Here is an 18,616-nt window from a genome sequence, read left to right on the forward strand (position 1 = left end):
GGCACGGGGCTGGCGGGGCGGTTTTTCGGCAGCTCGTTTTCCCCGTGGCGGGGCAGGAGGGGTGCGTGGCTCCGGGAGGGGTGGAGGGTGGTGTCCACGTGTATGCAGGGACCCTGGGATAAGGTGACATCCATGTGCATGTAGTGACCTTGGGGACAAGTTGACACCCACGCGTGTGCAGGGAACTTGGGACAAGGTGATGTCCATGTGCACGTAGTGACCACGGGGACAGGGTGATGTCCATGCGTAGGGACCCTGGGACAAGGTGACGTCCACGTGTATGTAGTGACCATGGGGACAAGGTGATGTCCATGCGTAGGGACCCTGGGACAAGGTGACGTCCACGTGTATGTAGTGACCACGGGGACAGGGTGATGTCCATGCGTAGGGACCCTGGGACAAGGTGACGTCCACGTGTATGTAGTGACCATGGGGACAAGGTGATGTCTATGTGTATGGAGTGACCTTGGGGACAAGGTGATGTCCGCGTGTGTGCAGGGATCCTGGGAGAAGGTAACGTGCATGCGTGTGCATAGCGATCATGGGGACAGATGACATCAGTGTGGGCATGGTGACAGTCACACTCATGCATATGTGGTGACCATGGGACGGGGTGATGTCCATGTGTGCATAGTGACCACAGGGACAGGATGATACCCATGCATAAGTAGTGACGTGGGGACGGGGTGATGTCCACATGTATGCGGTGACCACGGGGACAGGGTGACACCAACGCATACCTAGTGACTGTGGGGACGGCGTCACACCCATGCATCCGTAGTGACCATGGGATGGGGTGACGTCCATGCACCAGTGACACGGGGACAGGGTGGTGATGTCCACGTGTATGTTGTGACCAAGGGGACCGTGCGTGCATAGCGACGGTGACACCCATACGTGGGATGGACCATGGGACGGCGGATGGCCACGCACAAGCAGAGCCACGGGGATGGGGTGACAGCCACGTCCACGCAGCGGCCGGCGCTGGAGCGGCCGGTTACCGGGGCTGAAAGGCTGCCCTGTGCGCCCCGGCGCGGGACACCCGCGCTGTAATTTTACAGTCCCACGAAGTCAAGCCTAATATTTACCGAACAAACAGCGGTTCTGTCTCGGGTTTAATAGACCGGTCCTCCAGACAGCAGCAAAAAGCGCCAGTTCTGATGGAGAAACTAATGAGACCTTCGAAATAGTTTGTACGGGAGTAGTGAAGAAAAAAAAAGAAAAAAAACCCCAGTGCACTTGATGCCAAGGAAAATACACTTACCTAGTAAAGCATGAGTAATAAGTGGCACTTTTTACAGTGTGAAGATATAACTTTTCATGAAAATACCAAATAAGGCTCCGTGCGAAAGGTGGACGGCCTTTCTACTGAGGGGTTTGGGTTTTTGGTGGGTTTTTTTTCCCTTCTCTTTTTTTCCTTTCTTTTCCTTCGCAAGACGCACTTGTGTTTTCCCCAGCGCCCATTTTGCAGGAGCCTGTTTACGGGGCCGGGCTCCTGCCGCCCCCGGCACAGCCCGGCCCGGGTTCCTTCGCCGTAAGATGAAATGAGGAGGGAATGGAAAAACAGGAGCTGCTGTTCTGCGAGACTTTCTATTTTTAAAAGGTTAAAAATATCTATTTTCAGACACCAGCCCAGGAAGCGCTGGGGTGAAGCGACGCGGCGGGACGTGAGGAGTAAACAAGCGCTTGGGACGTGCCGGGCGCCGCGGGAGCCGCGGCTCCGAGGATGCTCCTGGGGACGGGGACATCGTGGGCCACCGCGGGCCACGGACGTGGCCGCAAGGAGATGCGGGGTCACATAAAAGGGCTGCGGGGCTCAGCACCAGCGGGGATGCTCAGCCCCAAGGGAGGATGCTCAGCATCAAGGGGGATGCTCAGCACCAAGGTGGGATGCTCAGCACCAAGGCTGGGTGATGCTCAGCCCTGAGGAAGGGTGCTTAGCACCCAGAGGGGTGCTCAGCCCCCATGGAGGACAGTCAGCATCGAGAAAGGGTGCTCAACACCTGAGGGGGATGCTCAGCCCCGAGGGCTCCAGGGTGCTCAGTACTGGGGTTGGGGGATGCTCAGCACCCAGGCAGGATGGCTTATCTCCCCCAGCATCACGGTCCTGTTGCCCTCATGGCTCAGTGAGCGGGAGGGGGTGCTTGGCTGCTGCTCGTGGTACCCACCGCAGGAGCGGGATGCGGTACCCACCGTGGGAGGGGGATGTGGAAAAACCACCTCCAAAATCCCACAGATGCTTTTTCTCCTTGCATTTCGCAGCTTTGCTCCCCTCTCCTCTCTACCAACTTGAAGGTCCTGGCGCTGCTCTCTGGGCTGTGCCCTCGTACTCATCCCTCGGCCCCATCTGGGCACCAGTTGCTGTGTTTTTCCGTTGCAGACATCTAACACGCCACACCGCAGCCCAACAGAGTGGCGATTTCAGCGGACGCCCCGCAGTGAAGAGCCCCACTTCAGAGACCACGACATAGGGGCTTAAATATTGTTGCCGTGATTTTGCACAGCTGCCAGTTTAATTTCCAGACTTCTGGATGCTGGATGGGACCCCTCGAGGTCTCCAGTCAGAGCCCCGAAGCAAGACCAGCTTTGATGGGAGATCCAGCTCCAAAATTAGAGCGGAGGCTCAGGGTTCCCGCAGGTGAGTTGCCCTGGTGTGCTGCCAGATTCCAAACCGGGAGCTTTTGGGGTGCTCCAGGCAGTTTCCAGGCACCGAACCCCCTCCTCCGAGCCCTGCAGAAGATGCGGTTTAAGAGGGGAAACCTCTTCAAAAAAAAAAAAATCAAATCATGAATTAAGACATGCAATCTGTGCGCAGTTGCTGGTAGGATACGGTCTGAAAACATCAAATAATGGCACCAGCAACTCTGGAAGGAGTTCTGCTGAAACTCAGCATCTCTGAAACTCGGCACCTCTGGTGTCAGGGGACATGAACGTGGGCAGAATCACCCACAGCCTTCCTTAAAATAGGCAGAGACAGGGGAGGGGGGTGAACTGGACCTCATCAGAGGCCAACGTGGCCCATCTTGGTCCAGGGACAGCACTGACCGCTCTTTCCCTGCCCTGGCGTGACACTTGGAGCTGAGACAAGGATTAAGAGAGTGTCCTATGGGGGGGGGGGGGGTGGGGGTGGGGGTGGGGGGGTGGGGGTGGGGGGGTGTGTGTGGGTGTGTGTGTGTCCAAAACCCACATGGACTTCAGCCCCACTGCCCTGCATTTAACCCCATCCTTCAACCCAGTCCCTGGCCGTCTGCTGGTCCCCTGGTGGGATCAGCAGAACCATCTCCATCTTCTCGAAAGAAGCCACCGAAATATCTGAAATAGCGTCTGTACAAGCAAGTTGTAACCCTGAAGTTATCTCAGCCACCTGCCTTTACCCTTGCATAGTTGTCAGATCGTGAATTGGCAGCTCTCGGTGCTGGGAAGGATGTTTTAGATCTTTAAAGCATCCTAAGCCCTAAGGGGCTGGAAACGATGGTTCCTCGGGAGTGCTCTCCGAGCTCCCCCTGCCTCCAGTGCTTTTTTTCCAAGGCTCAAAGGAGCCGTCGTCAGCCGATTCAGCAGCAGCCTCCTCAGGACGGAGATGCTGGCGCAGCAGCCCGTGCCACTGGCTATGGCCACGAGCGGCTTTGGTGTTTGCTCCGACAGAGGACGGGCGAAACCTTCGCGCCAGGGGTGGGGAAGGACTGATTTCAGAAGGAGAGCAGAGAAGACACGGGGTCTTGTCTTCCCAGTGCCACGTGCACAAACCCTTTTCCTGTCAGCTCTGTGTGCCGTGGAAAAAACCCTAAAGGGAGGTAAATCCAGCAGCATTGCACCCTGTGGGGCCGGTTTTAACACTTTTTAAATCCTTCCCCAGCTGAAGCGGCCACTGCATAGGGCAGCGCTTGGGAGGGACAGATGGGGCGAGAGCCGCTGCCGAGCTTCCGAGGGGATCTCAGCGTCAAGGGCTGCAGACGCCGTGACCCGCCGCTACGGAAGCAGACCCCAATGTGACAGGGGGTGCCCCGAATCCAACCCAGCAGCACCCCACATGCACCCCGGGGTGCTGCAGCCCGTTCCCCATAGCCGGGGAGAAGCGAGGCGCTGACGCATGGCCCTGGCAAGCGCCCGCTCTCCCCTCCGCCGGCGCTGGGCCTCGCCAAGCCGCATTTTGCTTCCTTATAAGGCCCTGCTGCTCCGCGCTCCCCTCTCCGGTATCTGCGGCCGAGCTGGCATCGCCTGTTCGGAGAGCAAAACAATTCCCCGCACGCCGCCGGGACACCCCCCTGCCCGGCTCGGCCGCGCTGCTCGCCGTTTGTTATCCTACCTTAGCACCCAGCAGCGCTTCCTCGGATCCCTCCTCTGTTTTTCTTTAACTAGATAAAGGCCAGGCAGCCCCGGAGCGGGAAACACGAGGTTTGTTTTTTTTCCGAGCAGGCTCTGCCCTGTGGGAAGGAGGGTTGTAAATCAGCTCAGCTGTATCCCGAACAAGGGATGAGGATTATTTTTTTTTTTTTATCCCGAGGAGCAGCATTTCTATCCCCTTCCCAGGGCAGACGCAGTCGCTGGTTCAGAGGCACCTCGGCCAACGGGAGCCTGGTGCATCAATAGTTTTGCCCCAGAGCATCCGACAGTGTAACTTCTTCAGCTTCTCTCCCCCACCTGGAAGACAAGGATGAAGCTCCCTCCGTCTGGAAAAAGGCTGTCAGGGAGCCCGAGCAAAGAAACACTGTAAAATGCGCTATTTAGAAGAAAATATTAAGTTGACAAACACCCTCTCCCGCTGCCTCTTCTGAGGGCGTAAACGCGGTTGGAAGGGAGATGCAGGGGGAAGAGGAGAGGAAACCCCAAAAAGATTTCTCTATCTCCAGGACGAATTTTTGGATCCTGAGCACCATCAATACCGAGTCTTGAGCCACCTGCGAGGCAGGAGATATGCTCCTTGCTCCGAGAGCCGGAGCCTGGCTCGGAGCTGCGCAGAGCCGCCACCGCACCCCAGACATTTCACTTCCCCCCCCCCCCCCGCCATTGGGTGCCAAATGGGCGACATCTGCCCACGGCAGCAAGAGGGAACCTTTCTCTTTAACCAGCAGCTCAGGGACCCAGCCCCATTCCTTGCTCCCACACAGCGCCTGGGGACGCTCCAGCCTGGCCAAGGGGGCATCCAGGGACCCGAGGCCCCCCTGGGGCTGGCAGCCCATGAAGGGCAGGAGAGGGGGGGGGGTGTGGTATTAGATCATGATTTTTGGAAGTCTGAAGTTCGCCTATGTCCTGCTTCTTCAGACATTAAGTCATTTTCCTGAGGAAGTTGCGTATGACGTTGATCTGGTTATAGAGGGAGTCAGGGTGGAGCTGCAAGCTCCAGCTAGACCACGGTAGAGGTGAGGTGCAAGAGCACCGGGACACCATGTCCTGTCAACATTTCCCATAGAAATAAGACTCAAGGGGTCGATTCAATGCAGATCCTGATAGTTGGAGATGTTCTCACCCACATTTCAGATGCTCTAAAATGCTCAGTTTAGTGCCTCCAACCCTGGTTTCGATGGAAGAACTCCACCCACTTCACCAGTGATATTCTTCCACGCAGTCAAATGTCACAGCAACCACTGGAAATCAGGATGTAGCACATCATTGAACGAATAGCAAGGACAAACGAAAAAAATCTGTATTTAATGGGTTTTGTTACTTATCATTACTTTTCAAAATACACCCCCAATTCTACCAAGAAAAACAGAAACACTACAGCAGTATTTTTTTTTTTTTTTGAACAGTTAAATTTCCTTCATAAAAGTCAGAACAAGGTCGTTCATTCTTTCCCCACGGACCTCTGCCGCCCACGTCACTCCGACGTACCTTGAGAGCACGAAACCTTTTACAGCTTGTCCAGCAGGCTCTGCGTTTGGATGTCTGCGAGTACCGTGCCAATTCTGCCTTCCCTCACCCATCTTCCCATTATTTTTCCTGCAAGTCTCCAATTCAGAAAATCCAGAGTTTAAGTTCTTCACACTTACGGGAAGCGACATGGGGAGGGTGCCGAGCTATGAGGTTACCCTTGAACACCCCTGACGGCAGCGATCCCTGCGGTGAGCAGCTGAACCCACCCAGCTAGGACACAAGCATGGGCGCAAACCCAGAGACACTGCTGGTTTTAAGTAGATCCTCTCACATCTGCTGAGGGTGCAAGCTGCCTAGGGCGACGTGACTTAATCGAGTCGACTGGTGGTCGCTATTAGGTGCGTGTTCAAATTTCTCGAGTCACCAACCTGATCTCCTGGTCAGAACGACTGTGTAAATAACACTCGGTTGGCCCTTTCACTGGCCACAGGTCGGAATACTTTCAGCTGGGTGCCTGAAGATATTTCTCCCTTGGTTCACACTCTTCAGACTTCATCTACCTTTCTGCCAACCACAAACACTTTGTAAACCAATGTGTACATACATATCCATACGTACGTTGGCCTAACACCGCTCAGAAGCGGCCACTGACGACATCAGTTACCCCTTTGGGAACCCTCACCAGGCCAAGCTTCAGAAAAGCTCAGCACCCATCCTCTGAAAATCTGGACTTTTTTTATAAACCTATCAAATTTAGCACCAGAAAACCAGAAGGCGTCCAAAACGGCGACTCATTTCTGATTAAGGGGACTGCAGCGCTTTATTCATCTCCAATAACCGGTTCCTCGGGTCTATTTGCTGTGACACACTTCCTTCGGCAGGCAGACGACGAGATGCCCTAGAAAACAACTCTTCTGTTGTCTGGTTTATGCCTGTGAAAAAAAACTTCAGGCAAACCCAAACCTCCAAAACCAAAGAGCAGCGTCCAATTCTTCACAGGCAACGACAGCAGGTACCTGACTGGTGTTATCAGAAGTGCCCTCTAATCACCCTTCCCTTTGACTCATTGACTTTCAAGGTTAAAGATACAGTTGCTTTCCCAATAATAGCGAAGCCTTCCCCCAATTACACTGGAGCCAATTGTGTGGGAAGCCTCAAAGACGTTTTTGCAAAGACAGAGCACCAACAGCGTCCCGGTCTATAATTAGGCATCTGAGCAATTTACAGAGGATATGTTCAAGGAAGAAAAGAGTAAGAGAATTTTATATGCGCTGCTTTGTCCAAAAAAAGATTATGAAAGGCAGAGCAAAAACTATTTACCAGTCTTAGGGGGAAAATTAAGTTCATTTCATTCAGTTAAAGCTGAAGCAGATGTTCAGTGTTTGTGCGTATGCCTGAAGACCTGCTACATTACAGCTTCTAACCAACGTGAACATTTAGATCAATCTGGAGAGCTGGGGGTGTAAAGAGAGGGGGGAAAAAAATGCCACAACTCAACTCCTAATTTAGTCCGTCTACCACTTGTGGAACAGGCCTTCAGGACTGAACAGGTGAAAGGCTGTATTAAAAAAATAAAATTTCACGTGAATAGATTAACAGTCTGTCAAGAGTTCTTCTAGATTTTGCTTCTAGCTGGCGATTCCCATACTGCTTAGTAAAGACGATTGAAATTATTGCAGTAACAAATAAAACTTTTCTCCGATACAAAATCTAGTCCAGAGGGCTTACTTACACAGTAAGCAAGATATCTTACGTAACTGAAGATTGCATGTTGTTCTCCTCCAACGCAGCAGCTTTCAGAAAGCCACACAGAAAGAGCAACACTCCCAAGCTGCCAAGAGGACTGGGAGAAAGACCCAGTTCATTTCTTCTGAAAAAACCCCATGATGGAGACCTGTTTGTTGGCTCTGCTGGCAGCAGCTGCCCCTTTCTTCAGGTTCTTCCTTTCTTCCTTTGGTTCTTTCTTCATAGGCAGCGCAGGCTGTTTGTGTGCAGCCGGTGGCTTGGACTTGGCAAAGTCATCCTCGCTATCCGTACAGGATTCACTCTCGTAAACCTTCTCCGTCACTGATTAAAAGAAAAGAAGAACAGATGATGATGGTTAAGCCTGTGTACCAAAGAGCAGAGACCTCCCTGCTGCAGCCTTCCCACCACATTTCTGGAAATGAGCATTTTGGGCTCAAGGAGTACGTGCCAGATAGAGGAATTAAGTCCATTGCTCAAGGTTATGCAGTAGATCCAGATGACCGGACTGGCTTCCATACACCGAGTCAAACTGCCTCCCCTCTTTCTTAAAGTGTAAGATGGCAGGTTAACGCCTTGGGAGCTTTAATGTCATCCAGCTCTTTCAAAATGGCTTGGTGTCACCACACACGTTCATTCACAGGCCGTATGCTGCCTTAAACAGCGGCCGCCCAAGGCTCCCCACTGGGAAGGGCCCTCGAGAGGACAGTTCCCTTTCCAAACCTATTCAAGCGTTGCCCTCTTCTAGAAACAAGACCCAACTACGCTGAAGACCATCAATTCATCTTGCAGAGGCTGACAAGCAGCTATCAGAAAGTGATGAATCTGAATGAGATCAGAATCCGTAGTTTAGCATTAGATGATGGAACATCTATTTTATGGTTAAAAACCACCATTCTGACTTGGTCTGATTTCCACAGGGGCCAGAGCAATCAGATTGTCCTGAAATCCAGACGAGACAACCCAGAGACAGACCCTCACCAGCACCACATGCGTCAGACGGCCAGGGAAGAGCGAAGCAAATGTAGCGCATCTCAGGGATGAGAGAAGGAGCACAAAACCTTGGGGGCAGCTTCTTTCTGTACAGGTGGGCAAGGGGGGCAATTATAGAGAAATCCCTTAAAAAAAACCAGTAAAACCAACCCCGTGTCTGAAATCAAGGACTGTGACTGAATGGGATTGCCAGCTCACTGTCGTCAGCATCCGGTGATGGAAAGCTAAGGGATATAAAACAACGCTCACGGAAATTAAACTGGAGTCAGCTCCACTGATGAAAGCCATCGTTAGATACTAGTAAATGTTGTTCTATCAGCTTTCCCAGCAGTGCTCTGGTATTCTTCTAGCAAGCCATTTTTCTTTAGCAACTGTATTCTTTCAAACAGATGTCCCAACTTCCCTTCTTCTGGGAAATTGGCTTTCACTTGTATTAATGCATCAAATTAAATAAGGTTTTCTATGTAACCAGAAACCGGGAAGAGGAACGGTATGAAATCCTGCTCCGCAGTGCTAGCGGACGCTCAAACAGGGACTGTAAACCCAAGCTAACCTCCCTTCGGAGTCAACTGGCTTTTCAGTGAGCAGCTTTAACAGACCACTGGCCACCTACTGAGCTTTAAAAAAATTATCGCGTTGTCACCCCTGTCAGTAATTGCTGGTAACTCCAAAAGCATGCACTTAATCCCCTCCAATTGCAAGATAACACAGCTTAGATCAACTTTCTTTTACTGAGATCTCAGCTGAACTTAAAAATTCTGTATCTGCGGCAGCTACGGGCACACAGATAGATAGTTACTGATGCTCAGCTCCCAGCCAGACTCGCTAAATCACGGTAACTCAAATTATGTGAGCTCTAACTTAAACCAGTGCTGCAAGACAAATGTATATTGGAATATGTATGTGTACATTGTAGGTACAAGTCCACATGCATCCTTTCAAGCTTTAGAAAGTGCAAGGTAGAAATGCACTAGCTTAAACCTCAGTAATTCCCCTTTGCTATAGACTAAGAGCAGGCACTCGATTGAGTCCCAGTTGATGCCTTGTGCTTAACTCCACAGATACTTTAATTGCTCAATTTCCCTCAGGGCTAATCCCTAAATTAGTTTTGCTTTTTGACACCAATTCCTTGCTATTGCAGCTATTGTGAAAATGATCACTTAAAATCATGGAGAAATATAAAGTACAGCCTAATCCTAATGTTAGGATTTAATGTCTCTTAAATCCTAGTCCTTTTTTAAGACAAAAAAAAAAGACAGCAGGGAGAGGGGGGAAAAAAAAGCCCCTACATTTCAAGGAATAACAACAATTTACATTAGCCCGGGAGATTTGCAAGTTATTTAGCCTTCAAATGATTAGGCCTGTGAATGGAAAGTGTGGGGAAGGGAGGGGAGGAGAGAACCTGGACAATAACCAGACAGCAAGTTCTGTGCAACAGACTGGTAGGTTTTTAGTATGGAAAGCAGCATCTCCTCCCTACCCAGTTCCTCGGTACCCCAGCTCCATCCCTCTCTCCTTCCTAGAGGATCTGTCTCCCAAAGGCGCAACAGGGACTTGCATTTCCCTTTTCATAAAATGGTAGTGAATATGAACTGTAAAACCAAAGGTCTGGATTTCACAAGAGACTATTCAACCTCTTGGGGGTGAAGGGAAGAGAAAGAAAGGCAATATTCCCAGCCCTGGTACGTTTGGAAAGGGCTGAACAGAAAGAGAAGAGCACTCTTTGCTGGAAGCTGAACCCGGAACAGTCATTACTGCGAGCTCTGGATGCAGACCTTGTTCAACTCAACTCCCCAGCTAATGCTTTTTTTGTTCCATTTTCCTTCCAAGTGTTTTAACGTTTCTATCTGGGATGGGAGAGCAAAGCACCCCATAACGCAACTAGCCAAAGCAGTCAATAACTTTGCGCAAGTTCAATTCTTTGACAAAAATCCAGCACTTGAGATTTCAGTTACTAGCATAGCCAGTTGCTGAGTGCTAGCTTTGTATTTCTTTAAAGGAGACATACAAAGTTAATAGGAAACATAAGATACAACTATACAGACAGGTGCAAACAGACACAAGCTGACTCACATCCAGGCAGCTCCCAAATCTGGGCCAAGCAAGCCTGTATCTATCTATACTTATATGCACAACGACAAACCTGTACAACAGCAACAGATCTCCTAGAACTGGCTGAGCTCCCTTGACATCTACTTGGATCAGCAAGGCTGGAGAATGTTAAGCATCCCATACAACTGAGCTGACAACCGCGCTACAAAAAAACACATTCCACCCTCTTAAATTTTTAAAACCTTTAAAAAAAAAAAAAAAAAAAAGAGATTCTGAACTCCTGCAGCTCTACTTCAATGTCATGACACAGAGGACGAAACATGTACAGTGGTGTTACACAGCTTTCTCCAGGTCACAGGAGGAAGCAGTGTCCAGTCAGGCTGGAATTCAAAGCCTCTGGCTCTCAGTACTTCCGTAGAGACTCTCTTCCCTCCTGAAAGCAAAGCCATCCTTATCAGAAACAGAAACACTCTCAGGGATTTAAGCCCCAACTTATTCCTTGTTTATCTGGGATACTTAAAGTTTATATTAACATATAATCAAGCTCTGCTGCACAGCTCTGGATTTATCCTCAAAGAAAAAAAAAAACCACCAATAAAAACCCCCTCAAACTTCTCCCACCTAGAATTTATCCCAAAACCTAGACCTCTCTCTGCACCATCTTTAAAAGTTTGTATCTTTGGAGGGGAGAGCAAATGAAGGAGCTGTGCGTGCTGGCAGGAGGGAAGGGAGAAGAACTGAAAGAAAATCTACGAATAATCAAAAAAGAATAAGGATTCGGCCACAGCTCCATGGCTCCCTACCCAGGCCTTCACCAAAAGGGCGGCTACCTCAATCTGGGAGCATGAGGTTGAAGTAGAATAACAAAGTGATTTTGTGAACCTCTTTCTAAGCCTGGGAGAGGCTGGCCTGTAAAAATCTTCAACACATCTTCGATAAAGTTAGTTCCACTGAGGTGTAGGAGACAGCTGGTCTTACCCATGCAGCCTTCTTCTTTGTCAATAAACATTTTGGATTTCAGCACACGCTTTCGTTTCCTCTTCTTCCCGCCAGCTGAAACCTGAAGGACATCGCAGTATTGTGAGAAATCAAGAGCTAAGGCCCCGTGCACGTCCACAAGTCATAAAAGCATCAGCCCCAAGAGTGAAATCTAGTCTCTCTAATGAAGCTGAGCATGATTTGATAACTAATTCTGTCCCTTCCCAGGATATCCTAGTCTCATTTTTGCTAATGCCACAGTTCTCCCCATCCTACAGGGACAAATTTCAGAGAGACAAAATACAACTTAAATGAGACAGCAAGCTTTCCCGTCTGCCAGCACAGGGGGCACATTCCTCTTCTGGGGCATGGGACATTTTGAAATGTGTTTAGTTATGTGAGAGGGTGGCACCAGGGTTGTCTCATCATGCCTCCGAAGAATGAGGAAATAACAAGGTGTGCAAGACATCCCAACTCCTGCTGTGACAAACACCTGCACTTTCAGTACAACTACATGTATTTTCTCAGCTCAGAGGCTGACTTCTTGCCAATTGCAGCCCACCTCCCTTACGCAGCAGCTTCCCTGCGATACAAGGTTGAATACCAAGAGTCTCTGGTTTCATTTCTGGCCCTGCCCTGGCTCCTGAGGCCAAGATTCAGAGGGAAGAGCGTTCAAATATGAGCCACAATTCATAGAACCATTAGGAGGGAATAAGAGAAGAAAATGGAAAACTGCGCTGTCAGCAGAAAAGCTAGTTTAAATAATGGTCTAGAAAACGAATGAACTAGTGAACATGGTGAATTCGTTCAAGCGGGATGACGTGATGGACTTGACAAGCAAACAGGACCTCCCCCCTAGCATCTGAAAAGTGGTTGGGCAATCCCCATCGAGTCAGATAAAACCAGAAGTTAATCACCCTAATATGCTCTTACCTCCGTGGATGCAGGCTCCAGTTCAGTTTTCAGAGCAGGTACAGGAGGTGGAGATGGAGCTTTCTCTTCCTCAGGTGTGGGAGACGGTGGGACATCTGCTAAGAAGATGAACATCTTGATAGCAAGCGGGTCTAATGCCCCCTTGCAGCTACCTTTCCGTCTCAGACAGATAATTTCATTTAACTCTGAGCAATTGCTTGTAACCTGTATTTAGATCAAGGTTTACAAGTTCTCACTCAGATTTGTTTAATTCAAGTCAGGACAAATCGTTTGAAGCGGTCGGCCTCCAGCCAGACGGCTCACCTTGTGCTAAGGTGCTACGCACTGCAGTTCTGAAAGGAAGGAGCGTGGGACAGGATGGGAGAAGTGCATTTGGGATTTTTGGTAAGCCAAAATCAGTTCCACCAAATGAAACTTTAAAAATAGGCACAGAAACTGGCATGTTTTAGCCATATATTTCACTTGCACATTAAAAAGAGGGACTGTAATTTGTTTAGAAATTGAAAGAGTCAGGGTTTAAGACTACATATTCCCAAAACACTGGATGACCATAGTTTCTCTACCTCTTCCCCGTTGGTAAAAAGTCATTGCTTCACAGGTGGTGCTACACATCCCAAACAATCAATGCTATTAGCCTGAAACTACCGTAGTCCAAGAATTAAGTGCAATATACTATTACCCGCCCTAAAAAATTGTTAAGGGACACACCAATCTTTCATTTAAAAAACAAACAAAAAACCAAACCATCCCAAAAAACTAAGCCCATTCTCTCATCTGTCATCACTATGCTCTCCTCCGGGTGCAAGGACGGAGACAGTGGAATCCTTTCAATGCCAAAACTGACTGAAATGGTCAAGGCCACCTTCACAAATTTGTACAGAGCAAAATCAGCTCTGGAGCATCTACCAGCAACGTCAAACAGAGCCTTAGCAAGACTAGCAGGGCTTACAGACAAATGAGAAAGCCAGGGTCACTCTTCTGTGGGGCTGGCAGAGGGACAGAGGTGTGACAGTGAAGAAAAATCAGTGCAGGGCAAGAGGGGAAGGAGCAGCACCTTGCACCACACAGCAGGCACCGTGACTAATTTAAATGGCTTTAAGGAATCCTCTCCAAGTCCAAGTGAGAAACACTGCCATGCAAGTTCTCAAATGTGGGGGAGAGCTAGGAACGTGGGGGAAGAAACTCCTCATCTGACCTATTGCTTAATAATAACAACGATGCCGCTGGATGGGAGGACAGAGTGCCTGCTTGGCTTCTCCTCCCAGCTCTGCTGGCTGTAGCACTGCATTCATCCTGTCGTCGTAACACGAATTCTGGATCCGTAGCTGTCCCAACAGATTAGGTCAGTGTTAAGAGTTATGACTGTGCCAGGCACACGGCCAACTGACCTTCATAGGTTAAGAAGGGCTCAAGTGAAACAGTGGTTGGCTGCCAAGGCTAAATAATAAATTACATTCTTCAAACAAGGACTCAGCCTCCTAACTACTTCAGTAAGCGAGGCACAGAAATGCAAACAGAGTGGGATAACATGACTCGGTATTTCACCTTGCTCCGAAGAGCTCGGCCTGGCAGCTGTGCAAAGATAAAACCAAACAATGGATCTGCTCTAAGGTGCTAAAACTGCTGGGGCAGCTGGGACCGCAGCCGAGGAGCTGCAGGGAACTCAAAATTCTCAATATTTATCATAGTCTCACAGCAACTGCAGGCTGAAGCACCCATATACTGCACAGCACCAAACCTGCCTTCACAGACTACCCAGGCTGGCCACATCAATTTGAAAATATTTTTAAGAGAGCATATGCTAAGAGGGCTGAAAACCAGCCTGGTGAAAAAATGCCACCTCTGCCGTGCTCAAGCAGAGGCTGCTGAAGGTATTTTCAGCGTGTCAACTCCACTATGCTTGCTTGGGGGAAATCTGGGCTTTTCTTCAGCCTCCTTCGAGTTCCCCCAGCTTTTGGCAGGCAGAAGGCACCTTCTCCCCACGTCAGAGTGTTTCGGACTACCATTAAGCTGCGTCTCTATTACTTTATTATCCTCTTCTAGCCAACACAGCCCTCTGACATGTGATAACTCCTGAGTCAACCTCTAGCTGCTGCCCACAATTTACTCAACAGCAACAGCTGCATGAAATGGATACAAGTTGGGCAATTGGATGTACCAAAGATGTAAATCCTGGCTTTGTTCGGTTTGCTCTGACCCTGCCTGGAAAAACTGTGAGAAGCTTTAGTGCTTCTGCTGCGGCTCTCCGAAACCGATAGAGTTTGTAGGTTACAGTGTGCCACTGAAATCACCCTCCAAAGTGGCTGTAAAACACTTGTCAACACTGCGAAACACTGCCTGTGTTGGTATAGCTGAAGCTGCCAAAACCTCCTGTCCTCTGTGGACGCACTTGTGTAGTTTATTCTGGCACTGGAAGCAAAACAACCTGCAGTGACTAAGGCACCCTCATACCAATATAACTTTTTAATGAAAAATCATTTAAATGGGGAGAATTGTGCCTTATGCCCTCTCTGTATTTTCAACTTGGTACAATGTGCTGACACTCATGTAAGAAGAGCTTATTTTGGGCTAATTTCAGTACATTAAGAGCAGACTAATACAGAACAAGGCGAAAGACTTGCCCCGACATAAGAGCGCCCATACAGTGCTTCGCATCAGTCGTACGGACCTAGTTTCAAACCCACAAAACGTCGCTAAGTCTGCCTGAAAAAGGGCAGTGGTTTTACTAGCAGCTACACAGGTGGAGCCCTGTCTGAACACCATTCAATCACGGCAATGGCTGCGGACAAGCGTCCCCTTGTATCTGCAGCTGCACCCGCAGAAAAGGTTAGCACCCCTGCCCGACGCCGTGCCTCCTCGAGCTGCGCGGAGCAGCCTGTGCAAGCACCTCCTCATTTGCTCCGAGCGGAGGTCAGCCAGGTTAGCGTGGCACGTTAGCATAAGCAGCAGCTAGACTGTTAGCCTTTGATACCTGCTCTGGGGGTGCAGCTTCCCATATTGCATTTTGCATATTTAAAACTTACCCTCTGATCATCTGCGGGTGAATTACGCAGGTGGCGGATGAACCGTGCCCTGTCTGGCAGCGTTTTCCAAATGCTGTGCAGCATATGGCGCCTTCCTTCCTGCTCCCACAGGGATGCAGCGTGGAACAATGTCACTCCAGGCCCCATTTTGCTCACTGATGCTGCTGATTAAAATTGCCCCTGCTCTCTGGAGAAACCTGTTTCCAACCTTTCCAAGGATAAATGCTCTCAAAGTCCAGCTGCTGTACATTTTTTTTTTTAAATTATTTGTTTCATCCAACTTACATTCTTATACTTGAATATTGAATGTAATATTACCAGTTTGGATTCAGTATGAATATTTCAAAGAATTCAAATCTATCTTCTTTCATCCAGTTGGATTTAGAAGGGCAAGCAGCAGAACCAAACCACTGAACGCAGACCTCATCAGGGTGCTTTAGACAGCCGTTAGCTTAAAAAGGAAGAGAGAAACTCTCTCGATTCTAATCTTTCCCTTTTGAAAGAGGGAATTGTACTAAGTTAATCTGAGTAATATACAAATCTGTATACACGAGCTATAATTTGCATAAATTTACAATTCTAATGCACAACACAAAGCCAATTCTCAACATAATGGAAAGGACAAAGAGGACTACGATGCAGGAGGAGCAACAACAGCAACAAGAAAATCCTCCAAACAGAAAGTCAAACTTTCTGCATATATCTCCAGTAGGTTAAATAGGAGTAAACCAAAACCCAACCCTCCCCACAGACGAGCGGGTAGGTGGCCTTTCTTATATTGTTTTTAATGTCTAAAGCTACTGAGAACGAGGTTAATAAGACAACTGAGCCCCCAACCTGACCAGGGGACCAGACCCATGGTTTCTAATTGCAAATCCAGTTAACTCACACTTAAGAGCACAAACAAAACAAGGGAGAACAACTAAACAGACCTACTGCGTGCACTGAGGCAGGGGTACACGCACAGTCTCTGGACCACACCTTGGAATAAACAAAAACACAAGGCACCACATTCAAAGGCATTAACTATTTAGCACATGCTAACGTAATACAGGTATTCATCAAGAGACCAGAAAGCGCTAATGTTCCAAACCAAAAGCGGGTATGCAGCAAGCAGGACTTTGCAGTACTCTCTACAGAAAGCACTCTGTAATTTATGGCACTTCTCTTAGTTTCAGGACATGAAAAGAGTTCTAACAGAAATAGGTAAGGAAAGCAGACCGCGGTCACCTCTCAGCTTGCTGTGTGCTCAGGGCACTGTCACGAACACAGGAGGCTGGGGGTCCCCAGCTCACGGCAGCACAGGGAAGACTGAACCAACAAGCTTTCATGCTTTAAAGAGCAGCCTCTCCGCACAGCCCTACCGCGCGCCTGAAACACGGGGCTCATTTCTGCCTGCTCTCGTTAGCAGAGAACGGACGAGCTGACAGATTCCAGCCCAGCAAGGAGCAGCGCTTCAAGTGGCTGAACGGGCTTATTTCAATCTTCCTTCTTCAGAGCTAAACAACGCAGCCTGTCAGTAGGCTGAGTGATGAGTAAATGGAAAGACCAGATAATAGCTTACAAACATTTAAAGAAATAAATACCAAAGAGTGTGGGCATATATATTTTTTTATGGCCAAACAAGGAGCTGCACACAGGAATGTGATGAAATTAAGGCCGATCATGAAGAACAGCTTCCTGAGAGATTTATCATCCTGTGGAATAGCCCAAGTAGAAGTGATGGATGCCTGATGACAGAGATCACTCGAAATTATGCTGGGCAGAAGAGAAACCATGAAAATAGGCCTAAGGTGGCATGGAGACTGCTCAGATATCCAACACTATTTGCCTTTCTAACTTGTATTACAGATTCTCTTAATTTCATGGTTGTTTTTCATGTGCTAGCCACACTAAATAAGCAAACAGCTTCAGTTCTCCTGCTGGAGTCCATCTCTTTGCTAATACAACCTATTTGCTGTTTCACCTTTTTTTACTGGAGCTGTACACCAAACTGGTGGTTTCAATTATTTGTCTATAATGATCCCCGAATTCTTTTCCTGATCAGCTTGTTGGATGACTGTTCCATTTAGCACATACTCCCTAGCTCGATCCCAACTTATTTTCCAGTTATCTATATTGAACGGCATTTGTCACCTCAATTATCCAAATTCTTTGGAATCCGGCCCTGCTGTTCCTCATTATAAGCCCAAATCTTGCAACGTTCCGGGCACCCTACTCCTATCAAAGCCAACAGCCACCAAGGAGACGCAGAGTCGCATCGGATATGGTTCAACTGTTTTGCCTCCAGTTTCTCTATTATCTTTTTTTTTTTTTTTTTTTTTGGAAGTCTTGCTTCCAATGCCGTCTTCCAAACCATTTCTATAAACAGACAGAATAAAGATACTAAAAATGACCCTGGGAAGGGGGGGGGGGGGTCACTTTGTGAGTGTTTACTCACCAAATAAACTGGTTATGACCAGTCCTACAGTTCTGGAAGGCATGATATCTTTCACAAGAGACTTGAGAACCCCCTTCCCACATGTCAGTGTGACTGGCAGCACACTTGGTGAGGAAACAGCCAGATCTGAGCTAAGCTAAAACAAAGACTGAATGACTGAGGCATCTCAACTGTATGCCCAAGTGCTTGCAGCACAAGATAAACAGAAAGCTCAAGCTACAGCCATTTGCACGGTCTTTAGCCCTCTAAACTATTCCCTCAATCGTTGACCAACAGCCTTGGATAGTAATATTGTCGAAATCAGGCCCCTGGCCTACATGCCTGGTTGTTTACACATCTTTTTACCTTCCTCGTCACTGCTGTCAGACTGAAGTTGTTTAATTCGCTTCCTCTTTTTCTTTAGATTTTCAGGATCTCTTTCCTCCTCACTATCCGACTTGTCCACCCTCTTCATTTTACTGCCACAAAAAGAGAAGAAAAAAGGAATGAACGTGTGTTATCACTTGTGCGTGCATGAAAGCATCAGGCATGTTTAGACAAGCACGTTCCCGATAGCAGTACTGCTAGCAAGGAAATCAAATACCTCTGTACCTCTTAAAAACATGAGCATCACATACGCTGAAGTATACTCACCTATACA

General features: G+C 48.5%; 1 protein-coding gene across 3 annotated transcripts in view; it reads right to left on the minus strand.

Annotated features, from left to right (window-relative positions):
• Nucleotides 1-5,616: 5,616 nt before the first annotated feature.
• Nucleotides 5,617-18,616, minus strand: part of POLD3 (DNA polymerase delta 3, accessory subunit) — a 29,819-nt gene continuing 16,819 nt past the window's right edge. For 2 of the 3 annotated variants that reach the window (XM_076328546.1, XM_076328548.1), the window contains 4 exons: nt 18,322-18,434; nt 12,514-12,611; nt 11,581-11,662; nt 5,617-7,881 (listed from right to left, as the gene is read on the minus strand). In XM_076328546.1, the coding sequence (XP_076184661.1) occupies nt 7,676-7,881; nt 11,581-11,662; nt 12,514-12,611; nt 18,322-18,434 (499 nt within the window). In that variant the 3' untranslated portion in view covers nt 5,617-7,675. The remainder of the gene's footprint in view (nt 7,882-11,580; nt 11,663-12,513; nt 12,612-18,321; nt 18,435-18,616) is intronic. The other variant, XM_076328547.1, reaches the window with a different exon arrangement.

Source organism: Aptenodytes patagonicus, chromosome 1 (assembly GCF_965638725.1).
Source record: "Aptenodytes patagonicus chromosome 1, bAptPat1.pri.cur, whole genome shotgun sequence".
In the NCBI taxonomy this organism is placed as follows: domain Eukaryota; kingdom Metazoa; phylum Chordata; class Aves; order Sphenisciformes; family Spheniscidae; genus Aptenodytes; species Aptenodytes patagonicus.